Source organism: Drosophila biarmipes, chromosome X (genome assembly GCF_025231255.1).
Source record: "Drosophila biarmipes strain raj3 chromosome X, RU_DBia_V1.1, whole genome shotgun sequence".
Taxonomy (NCBI): domain Eukaryota; kingdom Metazoa; phylum Arthropoda; class Insecta; order Diptera; family Drosophilidae; genus Drosophila; species Drosophila biarmipes.
Window position 1 is genome coordinate 24,279,793 of NC_066611.1, and position 15,341 is coordinate 24,295,133.

A 15,341-nucleotide genomic window follows, 5' to 3' on the forward strand; every position below is an offset into this window, starting at 1 on the left:
GTGGGGCCCTAGGTCCCCCTAGAACCAAAACTCTACACAAAGTCGGCGAGTTGCTTCGTTGCTTTCGATGGTTTTTATATTTTTTTGGTCTACTCCTTGTCAGCTTCCTCGGACAGATACGTGTGTATGCTAAGTATGTGTGTATATAAACAGTACAATTAAAACCTAAGTTAAGTGTCAGAGAATGCCTATGGGTGAAGAGGTCGTTTGCTAAATTAAAAGAAACACGGACTAAGACGCTTAGAGATAATTAAAAAAACGCTTAGAACGAACAGACGCGTCCGAAATATAAATAAACACAGTGCTATGGCTAACGATACAGATAAAGATGTCCGAGTACGGACCTCGGATTACGGTTTACGGTTTACGGTTTACAGATTAGAGGTTACAGCACTAGCCTAAGACGTAAAGAGACTAAGCGGCGGTTGCGGAGACTACGCGTTGGGATGCGGCTGGATGACCACCCAACCCTCTTCCACGGACTCCGAGCCTCCTCCGGTCAGCGAGCCCGGCAGCAGTCCTCCTCCGACATCCTCCTGCTGGCCGTGCAAATGCGGATGCGGGTGGGCGTGGGACGCCGGATGTGAGTGATGGCCGGCGGACAGCTGGCGCGAGGCGGGCAGCCGCTCGTACTGCTGCTGCAGGTTGTTGTACAGACTCTGCAGGCCTTCCTGAAAAAGTAGATGGAGAATGGCGTTACAGTTTTGAGTAGTTGAGTTTTGAGCTTAAAGCAAAAGGGGTTTCTTGGGAGATCGTAGGAAAAAGAGAAAGTTAACATGTATTAGCGGTAGCTTCAGCACTACATAATATAGAGTCTATACTTTAGTTCTATAACAAGAAATGTAGATTCATTTAAATTTAATCGTTTGGAAATCGTCCCAGCTATTACCGAACAAATAGATGCTTTTTTATGACTTTTTCTGTGTAGAATAGAATGCAATCATAATGTTGTAAAAGCACCCATTACAAATAAGAAAAGGAAAAGTTAACGTTTCCCCCTGAGGACCAGCTTCCCCACCTTGTCCTTGATCTTGCGCAGCAGCTCCTGCTTCTGCTCGCGCTCGGTGCGGTCCATCTGGACGATGAGCTTGTCCTTGAAGTCCTGCGCGTAGTAGAGGTTCGTGTCGACGCTGAGGTACTCCTTGGCCATGTGCCGGTGCTCCCGGTAGATGAGCTGCGACTCGGCATCGTTGGGAATGGGCGGCTCGGGCTGGAGCTCCGGGTCGAGGATCTCGGCCAGCGACTGCTCGGTGCCGTCGTTCTCGTCCTCGTCGGGATCCACGGCGACGTCCAGCGAGTTGGCGACCTCCTGATCCTGCTCCTGCTGCTCCTCCTCCGTCAGTTGCCGCCCATTCGCATGGCTCAGCAGGCCGTTCGAGAGGGCGTGGCTGTTGTTGTTGTTGGTCAGATCCGTGGTCATGATCACCGGCTTGGTGTCCGTCACCGTGAGTCGCTCGCGGCCATCGCTCTTGGCTGAAAGGAGTGAGTTAAATAAATAAAGCTTAGATATTTCTCCAAGTGCCGTTAAAAATGATAAAAAAAAAACAAAAATAATCAATCAATTAATATATAAATTAATTAGCTTTTTTTTACAACTTGTTACTGATATAAAAAAAATATACGGAGAGAAACAGGCAATTACAATAATAAATATTTAATACCCAGCACGGTATTAATTAATTTATTTAATTTAAAGCTTTTTGAGATATCAAAGTTTAAAAAATATATATTTCTAGAGAAACTAGTATGGTAAATACTTAGAGGGCCACTCAAAATACCCAGCATATAAGCGGTTCATAATCAAGAAGAAACATTTCTCACTTTTTCATCACATTTTCTATTATACCCTGGGCTCTCAATGCGCCAATAGTTCAACTTATAAACTCTATAAGCCCACTGTATTAATATTTCAGATTTGAAAATGTTTACATTTGAATTTTAAATATTTTGAAGTAACAAAACGTAAAAAATCCCAACGTATCTGAGATCCTAAGTTCGAGTTTGACGACCTTCCATAAATATTTATCGTGGTCAAACCCAACCGAAAGTAAGGGGACTGTCCTTGAAGCACTCTTTATAATGAGTTCTGCTGGCAGACTCCTCTACGACTGCTACCGAGGACCACCTACTATATATGATCCAGCAACTGTGCAGGTCGCTGGTCTGCTTGGTGCTGATCAGGGCGCGCGTGTCGCACATCTTGAGAGGCCACCCAAAGGGTCCAGGAGCGGGGTTGGGGCTCTTGGTGCCAGGCTTTCTGCTAGCTGTGGCCGTCGGTTTTCGGATCGGAAAGTGCTGTGAGTGCTCGATGCGCGGACGAGAATCCTTCACATTGCTCGCACCCCCACTCCGGCACTTTTCTTTTTTCCGCCCCTGCTTTTCGTGCGATGACGTGTTTTCCGCACACACGATTCAGATTCAGTTCTGCTCGTCGATTTTCCGCCCAACACTCTTGTTTTTCTTTCCCTAACTTTTGGTTGCTTTGCTTCTTTTGGGAAAAACAATTTCACTCGAAAACGGGCGGGTTAGATGAGGCCTTTTCAAGGGGTATTTCCTGGCCAGCGCCGGGAGGTTCGCATCGGCAGAGTTCCCGACAATTCCGACGATTCCGGAACATCTCGCGTAGCACTCAAGATCGCACGGCTCTCGGACGCAGACTGAGGCCAAGCCGAGACGTCCACGTCCACGTCCACCGTAAAGCAAACAATCGCGCCAATTCTCGCGCCGGGGATTGCCTTCTAAACGCTCCGCAGACGTGGCAAGATCGTTCGCATATATGTAGCCATATGGGGCTCGGGGCTCGGAGATCGGGGATGGGACATGGTGGACGGGGGATGGGGTGTGGGGGAGCGGGGCCCCGATGACGCGGCCAGAGCGAAAATCTGTGGCATCATTCCCCCACGGCGGTGGGGCGGAAAACGCCCAAGATGTGTGGGTAAAGTGGTTTCTTTGTCTGGGACACGCAGCGAAGCCAGGGGTTAGAGGCCACCAGTGAGTCAGCCAGGGCACTGCTAAAAAATACCTCTGTAAACAAAAATATTTTCGAAACGTACCCAGTGATTTCTAAATAAAGATTACCGAAAAATACAAAGAAATGTCGCCGGTGATACGGTGAAATGTTACAACAATGTAATTGCCAAAAGCACATTTTGTGTGTTCGAAACTGGTTACTCGAAGGCAATCTTAGTTTGCCCTTTCAAAGATTAGGAGAAACTAAGCACTGGAATACTATTAGCCAGCGCAGTTCTATTCCGTTCTGTAAATGCCATTGTTCAGAGGAGACACTTCGTAGAAAGCATTTGCCATCGAAGATTTACCGACATCGTTTCCAGGAAAAGTCTGAGCAAATATTAAACAATTTCCCAAAACGCAGACCGTAAATCAGCCGGCGAGCCAACCTGTAGTGGGCCATAGAAAAAGACGACCCTCTCGATCGAGACCCCCGATAAGCAGACAGCCACCCACCGAATTCCATGACGAACCAAAACCCAATGAAGATTCATTCAAATCCGATGCGGCGAGTGCGGCGAGCATTGATCGAAATCGGTGATTAATGCAGTCGGCATCTGCAATTGGGAAATCTCAGGGGAGCCGGGCGTCGAGGGAAAGCGGAATAATTTTCCTGCACGCAAAGAAATGTGGTCTGAGTTAGGGAAACAGCTTTAACATTTTTGCTAGAAAACGGAAACGGCTAGTGTTGTAAAGTCATAAAGGGGCAGGGTTGCTTTGGATTAGGAGTAAAGAGAAGTCCATATTTTAAATATTGAAATGGTTTTCCTATATGTAAAAAAGTTATAGCTTACAAATAGAAAAAATCCAGCAACAAGTAGTCTATTATAAAGAACAGTTTTCACACTTTCGATTACAAGTACGGGAAAAGCTAGTGTTGTAAAGACATAAAAAATGCAGTGCTGCTTCGGTTTAAGAATAAAGAGAACCTCCAGACCAAAACAACTTGTGACCAACTGCCTGGCCCCTTTTTCACAGTGCAAAAATCTGACGCAGCCAGTGAACTCCGAGAGCTTCGAGAGCCAAAAAGTATCTCGACTTGGCCGTTGATGCATTTACTAGTTACACATTGCTGGCGCACTACCGAACATACTATTTACCAGATACCATGGGGATAGGGATGGGACATATGGCATGGGGACATGTAAGAGGGAGATCTCCGCCCGGCCGTGTCCACCGAGGGCCCCGTGGGATTTGCCTACTCGATTCGACGGCGGCTCCCACCGATTATACAAATCGGCAGCATCGCCGCACATATATCCGCTATGTGCCCCGGTCTATATATAAGCCGTGCGGTGTGCGAGTGAGTGTGCGCCATATAGACGGAATCGAAATAAAAGTGAGATTATTGCCGGGTGAGTCACGTCCCGCTGGGGCCGCTGCTCAAGAGTCCGTGGCGATCGCATCGTCATGTGTGCGTTCCCATATTCTATATGTTCCCACATCTGCCCGACCTCCGCCCCTCTTCGGGAGGTGTTGTTGTTATGCTCGCCGGCCAGCAGCGACGGAGCATGCCTGCGGCTATAAATCTGTCCGAAATCGCCAGGCTGCGAATTACAAATTATTTAATTGTGCAGCGAGGTTTGTGCAACTATTTGGGGCCGACACCCTGGTTGCGCCGCAGAGCATATAGGTTTCTTTTGCGCTTTTCCGTTTCATAGTAATCGAGTATTTTCTGATGTTAACAGAGGGTACTACTTGGGTATTCAATTAACTATTAACTATTAACTATTGTTTTGAAATATTACCATTTCATATTTATCCTATTATCTTATTACTTATATTAATGACTTCAAAATCCTATGAAACGAATTTAACATTATCAATAAACTACTTAGTTTAAATTCATTTTCGATCAAATAGAAATCAAAAAATCCTAAATCCTAAAATTTTAATAACTTTGCCTGTTCAAATTTAAAGGATACTTTTTCGAAAATATCTAAGGTATGCTAGAGCCCTGTTTAAAAACTCGAACTGAAGCACCACTTCATCCCAGCCATATACGCCCAAAGGATTACGAGACCGCCGCAAGTTCGCCGATCCGAATGAGCGCACTAAATATTTATAATTTATGCAGCCGCACAGCCAGAGACATTGACAATTGAATAATGTTCAGAGATTCCTTGTGCACCGCACACAAACACCGCGGCGGCCAATTAACCGAGCATTGAGTGCCGGACGGAGATGGCGAGTGCATTGTTTACACACGGCCAACATGCGTCACCTGCGGCCGAAGCCAACAGCCCAATGGCCGGCATCCAACAGCTGTCGTGCCACAAGAGTCGACACAAGGCGTCAGGCTGCGACGATCAAGTAAGAGTGACCTGCGCAGATCTATGTGGGGCAGGGGGTCGACTTTCGCATACCCTACTACAAAACCTGAGAAGTACAACATGTTGGTGCACTCGAATCATAAAAATAGCTAGTAAAAAGTAATACTGCACATAAGGTTGTTTGGAATTACAGCAGTCCTTCTCGACTATTCTATATCTATCTAGAGATCTATGTGCGGGATGTGGTCGACTTTCGGACACCCTACTGCAAAACTTGAAAAGTATAACATGTGGGTATATTCGAAAATGTTGTTTAGAATTACTACAGTCCTTATAAACCTATATTATATCTTTTAAATTGAAAGGTTACTGTACCTTATAGTCAAAGCCTGAAGACTGTAGTTCTACTACTTAAGGCTCTGTGTTGGCTCTCCAAAATCTATCAACCTTTTTGTATGATTAGTATATATACATTATTTAAATCTCACACAATAAATCATTTTATAATAATATACCTTTCAAAGACATCACCTTTGAGGATTAAAAAAGAAAGGCGGACAACTGGCGGACAGGGGCATTTTGTGACTATTAAATGTTAAATTCTGCTATACAAAATCGAAGCCACGACATTGTGTCTGTCAATTCGACGGCAATGTGCGTGTGATTCATGGCAGACGACGCAAAACCAACGGAAAATCGGCGGAAAACAAACGGACAGCAGGTGGCTGTACACAATCAACAGATTTGGTAGGAAAACTCACCGTGCGTGCTGCTGCTGCCGCTCTCGCTGCGACTCAGGTCGAAGCCATTCTGGGGGTACAAGAAATGAGAGGAAATTTATTAGTCATGGCAAAAATGTAAGTCATTGGGCATAAATTATTACTTAACTAAGCATAAATCAGATAAAAGGAAGAGGGTCCAAGTAAAATACTAATTAAATAGGTCATAGAATATTAATTTGAAGTCAGTAAGTGTTTTAATCTCTTTTTTTATAGCAATTAGAAAAATTTAAAATAAATACTTTAAATTTTAATTAAAAAATGTTAAAATCTCTTTTAATTTAGATGCATTTGGTGTTTTTCATTTTCTAAATAGAATTTTCAACAAAAAGCTGTGTATGAAAAGTAATATTAAAAAACTGCACTCAAAATTATTTAGTTTAAGTGAAGTATCAAAATATAAATATGCATGTTCTGAGCTTGAACTGCTTGAGCTTTTCTATGCAACTTAAGAAAGAAAACTTAAGAAAATGCAGTTCAAATTCCTCTCTCATCTGAACATAATATCTAATAAAATTTGTGCCTCTTCGAAATAGTTCATTTTTAAGCATAAAATAAACTTTTGAAGACACCTAATAGTGGCTTCGGAACATAGAACCATCACACGACGTACCGGCTCCACGTCGAGGGTGAGCTGCTCCATGGGCTTGCAGGCCATCAGGATCATCCCGTTGCGGATCGTCTCCAGGCGCTGGGTGGCCTCCGCCGACGAGGTGAGGTTGAAGCTGTCATTTCGGCTCTCGTTGCTATCCTCCTCGGGAATCGCGTCCCAGCGATTGCTGACCATGTGGAATAGCGGATTATTGTCAAGTTGGCCCGAATTCGTCGGCGTGATGTCCGATGATGTTGATGAGGTATTTTCGGTCATTGAGCTAGTCGTTGTTTCTGTTATTGCTATCGCGTTCACATTGGCGTTGGCCGCCGTTGTCGGTGTTAACTGTGTGGACGAGGGGCTCAGTTCCTCCTCCTGCGAACTGAGGCTATCCGATTGAGCGGCCACCGTGCCGTCGCTCTCTTTGGTGACAATCTGCGGGACATTCAAGGATAGAAAATTAGCTTTTACGAGGATATTATAGATTCTTAGTCAAGTTACATTCGAGATTTTGATGGCTAGTTATTTTTGTAAGTAAAAGTAAAAACAAATGCTTGGAACTGCAGGAGAAAGTTATTGTTTAAAACACTGAATAATTCTGTATTAAGAAAATAGGTAATAATAAAAAATGGATATTAAGGCTTATTAAAACAAATATCATTCTGGAAGTAAAATATTATACACCTAAACAGTTTAAAAATGACTTAGTTAAACTTGCTGACAAGGAATCGGTCGTATGACTTAGTAAGCTTTGTGTTTCCTGACTAATAATACATCTTTCTATGTTATATCAGAGCTAGCTTCACCTGTTGATTAACAAACGTGTACTCCAGGGCCTTGTCCGCCCCCGTGTAGTCTTTGACGATCTCGTGCATGACGCCCACTATGTACTGCATCGAGGGGCGATCCTCGGGCACCGTTTTCCAGCAGGCGGTCATCAGGTCCTCGATGCGCTTGGGGCAGGTGGTCAGCAGCGGTGGACGTTCACCTAAAAGTCACAATTGTCATTAACCGCTGAGGTAAATGGCTTGTCGAGTAGTCGCACCCTTGTAGATCTTCCACTGGATGGTGTAGGCATTGTCGATGCCCTTGAAGGGCTGCTTCCTGGACAGGACCTCCCACAGCACGATGGCCCAGCTGAAGATGTCGCATTTCTCCGTGTACTTGGAGCCCTCGAAGACCTCGGGAGCCATCCAAGCGGCACTGCCGCGATTGTTCGTCATCATGGTGGACTTGTCGGCCACCGTTCCGAAATCGCAGATCTTCAGGTTGCGCCCCTTGTTGGTCAGCAGCAGGTTCAGCGGCTTGACATCGCGATGGATCAGGGGTTTCGGTGTCATGGCATGCAAATAGGCCAGGCCCTAAAAGGGGAAAACCGCATGCGAAGGTAATTAAAGAAGGTATGAAAAACACAGTTTTATAAACACTATTTTGTTTATGTACTCAACAGATAAAGTGAATGTAATTGAGGTGGAAAAGTTGCCATCGAGAGCCTTCATTTTGGGCTGGGCCCTGCGATAAAGTCGCCCATTGATGACGACGACCTACCTCTGCGCACTGGCGAGCCCAACTCATGGCGTGGGCCAGGGAGTACGCCGGTTTAACCTTGCCGTGGAGGAAGTTGTGCAGCGATCCACCTTCGGCGTACTCCATGATCAGGTAGGTGGCCTGCTGGTACGAGGAGATGCCGTGTAGAGCAATGATGTTCGCGTGCTTCACGCGCGACAGCTGCTTCACCTCCTTCTCGATGTCCTTCTGCTCGGCGCTGGCGAAGAACTCCTTAACGGCCACCAGCTTATCGCGCCAGACCGCCTTGCAGACCACCCCGTAGGACCCATGACCGACTTTCTGGGTGGAAGAAGGAAAGGGTGAGGTATAAATATGAGTGCGTGTCTTTGCGTATAACTACTTTGATTTAAATTTCTTATCATATCACAGCGAAAACTAATGGCAGTTTCTGAGAACTCTGCTAATTTTGACTCAATTTCCTTATCAGCTTTGTAATATAAACGGGGAAAAGCACAAAAGGTGTTGGATAAAGAGGTATGTAAGGTTCCTCTGTGGGAATTTCAATTACAACTTCTTATCAACTCAAGCAGGAGCCTGAATAGGGTTTAATACAAGTATCTCAGTGGGCTCTTTTTCCTTTTCTTCTGATTTCTGAGTCCATGATTAAGATTTCAAGACAAATTCCAGACTAAAAATACGTTTTAGCATACGTTTGATAGTGGACAGAACATTTATGGGGAAAAACACATTTGTGTTTGTTCTTTCTTGCGATTCATACTAAAAGTTGTGATAGTATCACGACTAATCAAGCATGTGCCACTTTTTTCGCCAAACAGTGGTTAATCTTAAACGCAGCATGACTTCTTTGACAAATGGTATTTTCAAGATCAAGAGTGTACGTATGTGAGTCTTTGAGTGCGCAGTCCCTAGTAGTTGAAACCTCTAATGTGTCCACAATTTTGGACAGCGTTTGAATATGCTTTAGATGTAATCTATGGGCGCACCTCTCTGAGTGTTAGCTCGCTGAAGTCCACATAGGCTGCCTGCAGTGCGTCCAGCGATGCGGTGGCCATCTCCCCGGGATCCTGGTGATCCTGCCCGGCCTCTCAGATGCGGCTTCCTATATTTCCCTTTGGGATACCACAGTTTTCGGTTGGGTTATTCTTATTTCTTAGGTTTAGGCTCTTCGGCAAGAGTCCCGAATGTCTTGGCAATTAAGGCATCAGACTGTCTCCCTATGCGTTGCTTAGTTTCAGGCTTGTGTCTGAAACCCAGTGGGTTCCCGGTACAACACCCGGGGTAGCTTTGCGTTAGTTTCCTTAATGGGCTCCTGTGGTTCTTGATATCCCGTTCCCGGGATCGGGGCTCCCGGCCAAGGTATCTGGGGTGCGTTCTGGCAAAGATGCCTCAGATTCCCGACTTCCGGCCCGGTTTCCTGGCGCTTCCCGGGTTCCCTGGTGCTGCCACTCGTGCTCCTTGGCGAAACTAGCCACTGCTGCGGGACTTCCCGGCAGAGGCAGTGGGGATGAGTTGCCCCGGGGATCGGGATCGGCTGGGCAGGAGGGTGAGGAGAAGCGGGCGTCGGACAGTGGACACTGGACAGCGGGCGAGCGGAGAACGGAGAAGAGACGGGGCACGAGTTTATATCGACCAGCGGAGACGGCCCAGTGCGCACATCACATCCTCGCCGGGATTCCTCCGGATTCCGGGCTCAATCCTCGAGCGGATCGCTGCTGCATCGGGCGTTCACTTGGCGGGCGGTTGCGTTCTTCGTCGTGGAAATACGCCGTACTTTTCAAGTACAAACTTGTTTTTTTAGCCCGAGTAACAGTGTGACCGCGGAGTAATCGATAGGTTATAGGCTCCGGGAATCGCAATATACCGTCTTTGCTTTCCCAAATATACCGTATATATTTTGTATGCGGTCACACTGAGCTGTGTGGAGCGGGTCCTGGCTGAGCTAGCAGATACACCGTCCTGACATAGCGGATACACTAACCTGAATATGAATTAGTTCTATAGTTAAATTCAATAAATAGTTTTGAAGTTAAAATGTTTAAATACAATTAAGGCATACAGACATTTTGGTATTTTACGCAACTAGCTATGAATTTGATTGCAGTTTTTATAATGTTGATTAAACAAAGAAAGTTAGCTTCGGCAAGCCGAAGTTTGTATACCCTTTCAGTCATAAAAAATAATCAATAATTTTATTAAATGGAATTCGAAATTCTTTAAAATATAAAAATTTATATTCCCAATATTATAAGATAATATGTAAAAAAGCCCCAAAGCTATAATTCGTTTTCCCACCAATTATCCGATCGTTCCTATGACAGCTATATGATATAGTCTCCCGGTTTTAATAAAATTTAATTCGAAATTCAGAACTAATTAAAAATGTTATTTTCAAGCTTATAAGGTTATATGTTAAAAAACACAAAAGATATAATTTTTATTTCATGTTTTCCTACTAATTTTCAGATCGTTCCTATGGCAGCTATATTATATAGTCGTCCGATTTTGATAAAATCTAATTCGAAATTCAGAACTAATTTAAAAATGTTATATCCAAGCTTAGAAAGGTATATGTTAAAAAACACGAAAGATATATATTTCTTTTAATTTTTTAATTGTCCGATTCGGCTGGTTCCGACTATATACTACCTGCAATAGAAAGAAGACTTTTGGGAAAGTTTCAGCCCGATAGCTTTGAAACTGAAAGACTAGTTTGCGTAGAAACGGACGGACAGGCGGACAGACAGACAGCCAGACGGACAGACGGACATGGCTTGATCAACCCGTCTAGTGACGCTGATCAAGAATATATATACTTTATGGGGTCAGAAACGTCTCCATCGCTGCGTTGAAAACTTCTGACTGAAATTATTATACCCTCTGCAAGGGTATAAAAACCAGATCTACGTGTTTAAGGTGAGAATTACCTATTAAAATGTTTATAGAGCTCTTACAAGGGATCTTGAAGGATTGCATTAAATATATTTTAACTGAGTTGTAAGAACAAATTAAATTCATTGCGGGAAATTGCTTTTTTTAGGCTTAAGATAAATTGGATTTTAGAACCGGAGACTTATATTATATTATATATGATATTATATTAAATATTTTTAAATTTCATGGGAAATATTGAATCAGCTACGTTTTTTTTAAATTGAAAAAACCTAAAAACTATGTATTCTTCTGCATTGAAATTATTTGCATGATGGTGTTCTTCAGATTTTGAATTTTATTGTATAATATTAGATTTTGAATTTTATTTTATAATATTATTATTTATTTAGAAATGTTGGCCCTCTATGGTCAAAGTTAGCTTGTTTTCTGGTACAGACTAATGTTTTCAATACTAAATTAAATTTGTAATAATTATAGCCGTGCTACTTTGTATTTGTTTGGAGTACCCACTCCTCTCTTATTTTCATTCAACATTTCCCTTAATGTTTGGTTGCCTTGCTCATAATAAGTAAATTTGTCTGTTTCGCTCGTTGGGTTTGCCCATATCCTTTCTGTTCTTCGAGGGCAAGGATCTTAGGATCCTGTATCTGGAATATCTCAAGCTGTTTCGCAACTAGGGTTAAAGCGGCCGAAGGACTCCCAGATCGAGGGGCGTGGCTGTGTGGGTGCGGCTTTAAGGTCCTTTTTTATTTAATTACACACAGACAGAGGCAGCGCAGGGAAAAGGACATTTGGAGCGCTGTGCATAAATGAAAATGAAATAAATTAAAATAAGTGTCGAAGCAAAAGGCAACGGCAAAAGGGACCAAAGGACGTTGGCTTTTCGAGTGTGTGGGTGGTAATCTTATGCGTCGCCTGTGAATGCTTTCCCGCTTTCCCCGCTTTCCCACACACACACACACCAGCACACACGTAAATCTCTCTAATGTGCATGCATTTGTAAAGTTCGAGTATCCTTTTTATTTTGCATGTTTTTTGTACTCTCCCATGCTTACATATAGTATGTAATATGGCTGTACGTTTATTTATCTTTTTCCTGGCCTCGGCAAGGCAGCTCGAAGAACAAGGGAAAGGTCGAGAAGTCCGGTCGAGCAAAGACAAATTCATGTTGCATTCGTAGCTTAAGGATATTATTGTATCCCCTGCATCCTTTGTGCCCGGACCTCTTTTTGTCTCGCTTTTTGCATACTTTATTTTGGTTCTGCCCCTTCAGCCCAGCGCTTTGTTTTAAAGTCCAAAGCGAGTCCTGGCAAAAAGGTCCTAAACGAAGGACAAAGAGCGCAACTTAACATGAAATTCAGCAAGAAATGCCAGGCTGAGCTCAAGTGTGAGTGGTGGTGCCTTGAGCGTGGAAATGCCCTATTGATTTAGAGTTCCTGGGGTATTCACTAGTCAGGTATTATTTCTTAAGCGTAAAATAAATTATGCAAATATTATTTGTCGGCACCAGGCACATTGAGTAAAAATAAAAAGCAAGAATTTAGTCATTTCTTATGAGTTAATGTGCTCACGTAGGATTCAAAACTATTGTGTTCAGTTTATTCCTTCACTATCTTAATTAAAATAAATATAAAGTGCGCCCAACAGTGTTCTATGTAACTTCCAGTTGTTTGCCATCATTCAGAGGTATCTCTCTCGTTGTGCTCCCGGGTATCCCCCTATATAAGTCCGCATGCATAATGCATGTGGGCTGATGTAGATGCAAAAATAAAACTGCGAATGGCCAACTGCGGCCGACCCGTATCCTTTGTGCGCTCGTGTGCGAGTTTGAGTGTAAGTATCCATCAGAAATGTGCGAGTTTTAGATTTATTTGTAGTTGCACAAGCGAGGAGTGGAGTAAAAGGCAAGGAAAAGGGCCCGGAGCGACCAGGGGGCGGGGGTGGCCGGGATCGAAAGGGATGTGTGTGCCCGGGAAAACTTTATTTTAATTTTAATGTGGGCGCTTGTAATGCAAAGTAGATGCCCGGCAAAGTTTCCCTGGTCGGGGTCCAGCTGGGAGCCGGCCATGTGTGTCTTCGCACACGGGGTGGATCCGGGCTGGAGGGGGAGCAGGTGTCCTGGCCGCCGTTCGATTGCCGGGACCCGACTGGCAGGACCTCATCTTAATGGGCTTGCCGCACTCTTACAAATTGGCTCAATTGCAAGTTTATGCGTTGTCCACGATTGGATGCCCCGCCCGGGACGCCCCGGACTCAGGATCCCAACTAATGCCGCCATATGTGCCCGGGACTCGTTAACCTTTTCTGATTCGATTTCTCCGTCTGCAGCTGGCTCTGGGGGCGTTCCGGGTTGCACACTGCCAGTGGGATCGGAAAATACTTTTGAGAGCCAAAGCTTGCTATTTAAAACTAAATAAAGTGGCGTTTAAAAAATATATTTCCCCTAGTACAGCTCCTATTTAACCCCCATACACTGTATATATCTTTAAAGGTATCAAAAACTCCAAATGAATCCCAAAAATGCTGCAACGTATGGGAAATTTAATTTGTAATGAATAATAAACTACTTAGAAACCAAAACAGCTTTTTAGAATTAAATAGCGGCCCAAAAACAAGTAGGTTGTGTGTTCATTTAAATAATAATTTAATAAAAGCTAGCTTTTAGGTCGAAATCGCTCATTTAAAAATGTCAAAACTGATCCAAAAACTCCAAAAAATGAGAAAACTGGAAGGGCTATTTTCGCCTCCGTTTCCGTTTCGGCCATTGTTATGGGGTATCATGGCAAAAAATTGTATTACACCTCAATAACAACAGCAGGACACGACGGGGGGACCCTTCGCCCCTCCCAGCCCTGCCGCCCACGCCCATGTCTGCTAAGTATGTGTGACAAGTGATGCGTGTTTTGTTGCGGCCACTGTCCGAGCTCCTCCTTAAGTGATGTCCTTTTTTATGGACTAGACGGCCACTGCCACTGCCACGTCCTGCGTCCTGCGCCCCCTTCCCCGGCAACTTTTTTTCATGCTTAATTGAATGGGTCGGTCATGGGCCGTTGTCCGGTTGCCCACACGGTTGCCATAAGCGCCGTCCGCCCGGAAATGTTCAATTCGATTTTTTATTGAGCCCATCGGCATGGCCGGCTCAGGGCAGCCAGTTCGGCTATTGGCTAGCACTGTTTTGCTCATGTTTTTCAAGAAAATTGTGTGTTTTTAGGGTTTTTGGTAAGCTGCTAGCGTTTTTACATTTTTAAAACATTTAGAAACTGTTCAGTCGAAAATTGTGCTTTTTACATGGCAGATATAAAAAATCTTAATTTGATAAGTGGGCAGTGGGACAAGTTTTTATAAAAATACTTCTAGAATTATTAAATATTTTCAAAATCTTTTTATAGCTTTAAGTTTTCAAAATATTTCTTAATGTTTCAAATGCAGTTGAACACTCTTTGAGTGTTTTGTAATCAACTAAAAGTTAATCCATTTTTAAAATATTTTTTTCAATTTTATTTATCATTTTAAGAACCTATACTTATTTGTATCTATGTTTTAGTGGTCAGCACTGGGCCCTCGTCTTCCCACCCATTGAGGTCTTTTTATGGCTTTAAGTTTTAAGAATATTTCTTAATGATGTAAGTGCTGTGTTATTCCATTTTCATTATATTTTTTCAATTTTATTTATCACTTTAAGAACTTATACTAGTTTCTATCTATGTCGAGCTCCTGTAGTGGTCAGCACTGGTCCTTGTCTTCCCACCCACGAGGTCATTGAATATCGAGCACGTACCGCCCTTGCCCAAAGTCTGGCTCCTTTGTTATTCCTTGACGCTTCTGGTCATTATTAAGGCTATCCGTCGCTTATTATCATCCCGATGGTTATTGTCACCCCGGCCCTCCGACTCCGATTCCGATTCCAATTCGGATTCCCCGCCATATCCATGTCTGCGGCCATTAAAACAAATATGGATCTGGGCCTTGGCCATGCTTGGCACGCACCACCAGCTTGGCACTTTTTTATGGATTGCGAAATAAAAAGTGCTGGAAGGGTGGGGTGAAAAGTTGGTCCGAAAACGGGTAAGTGCCCAGGAATTTAAAGGGAACAGTACAGAAACTACAGATTTCAATGATCAAGTGTAATGTATAGTGGGAATACTGTTGGCCAGGCTGGAAGCACATCCTTCAAAACGGAGTCCTGCTTTGCTTGTCACAATAAGCAATAAAGGGCGCATGAGTTATGGCCTAGGAAACTAAGGAGCCGCCGCCGTATCGCCCCAG

General features: G+C 43.8%; 1 protein-coding gene across 2 annotated transcripts; it reads right to left on the bottom strand.

Moving 5' to 3' along the window:
* Positions 1-54: 54 nt before the first annotated feature.
* LOC108027582 (mitogen-activated protein kinase kinase kinase 7) lies at positions 55-10,014 on the bottom strand. 2 transcript variants are annotated; one of them, XM_017099096.3, is made up of 8 exons: positions 9,167-10,014; positions 8,202-8,501; positions 7,699-8,014; positions 7,460-7,641; positions 6,675-7,088; positions 6,044-6,092; positions 1,019-1,473; positions 55-671 (listed from the first exon to the last, which is right to left on the bottom strand). In XM_017099096.3, the coding sequence occupies exons 1-8, from the start codon at positions 9,233-9,235 to the stop codon at positions 435-437; spliced, it is 2,022 nt and encodes a 673-aa protein (XP_016954585.1). In that variant the 5' UTR covers positions 9,236-10,014; the 3' UTR covers positions 55-434. The 2 variants fall into 2 exon arrangements, with proteins under 2 accessions (XP_016954585.1, XP_016954586.1); XM_017099097.3 differs by lacking the exons at positions 6,044-6,092; positions 6,675-7,088; positions 7,460-7,641; ... (1 more) ...; positions 8,202-8,501; positions 9,167-10,014 and adding an exon at positions 2,130-2,707.
* Between the last annotated feature and the right edge of the window lie 5,327 nt (positions 10,015-15,341).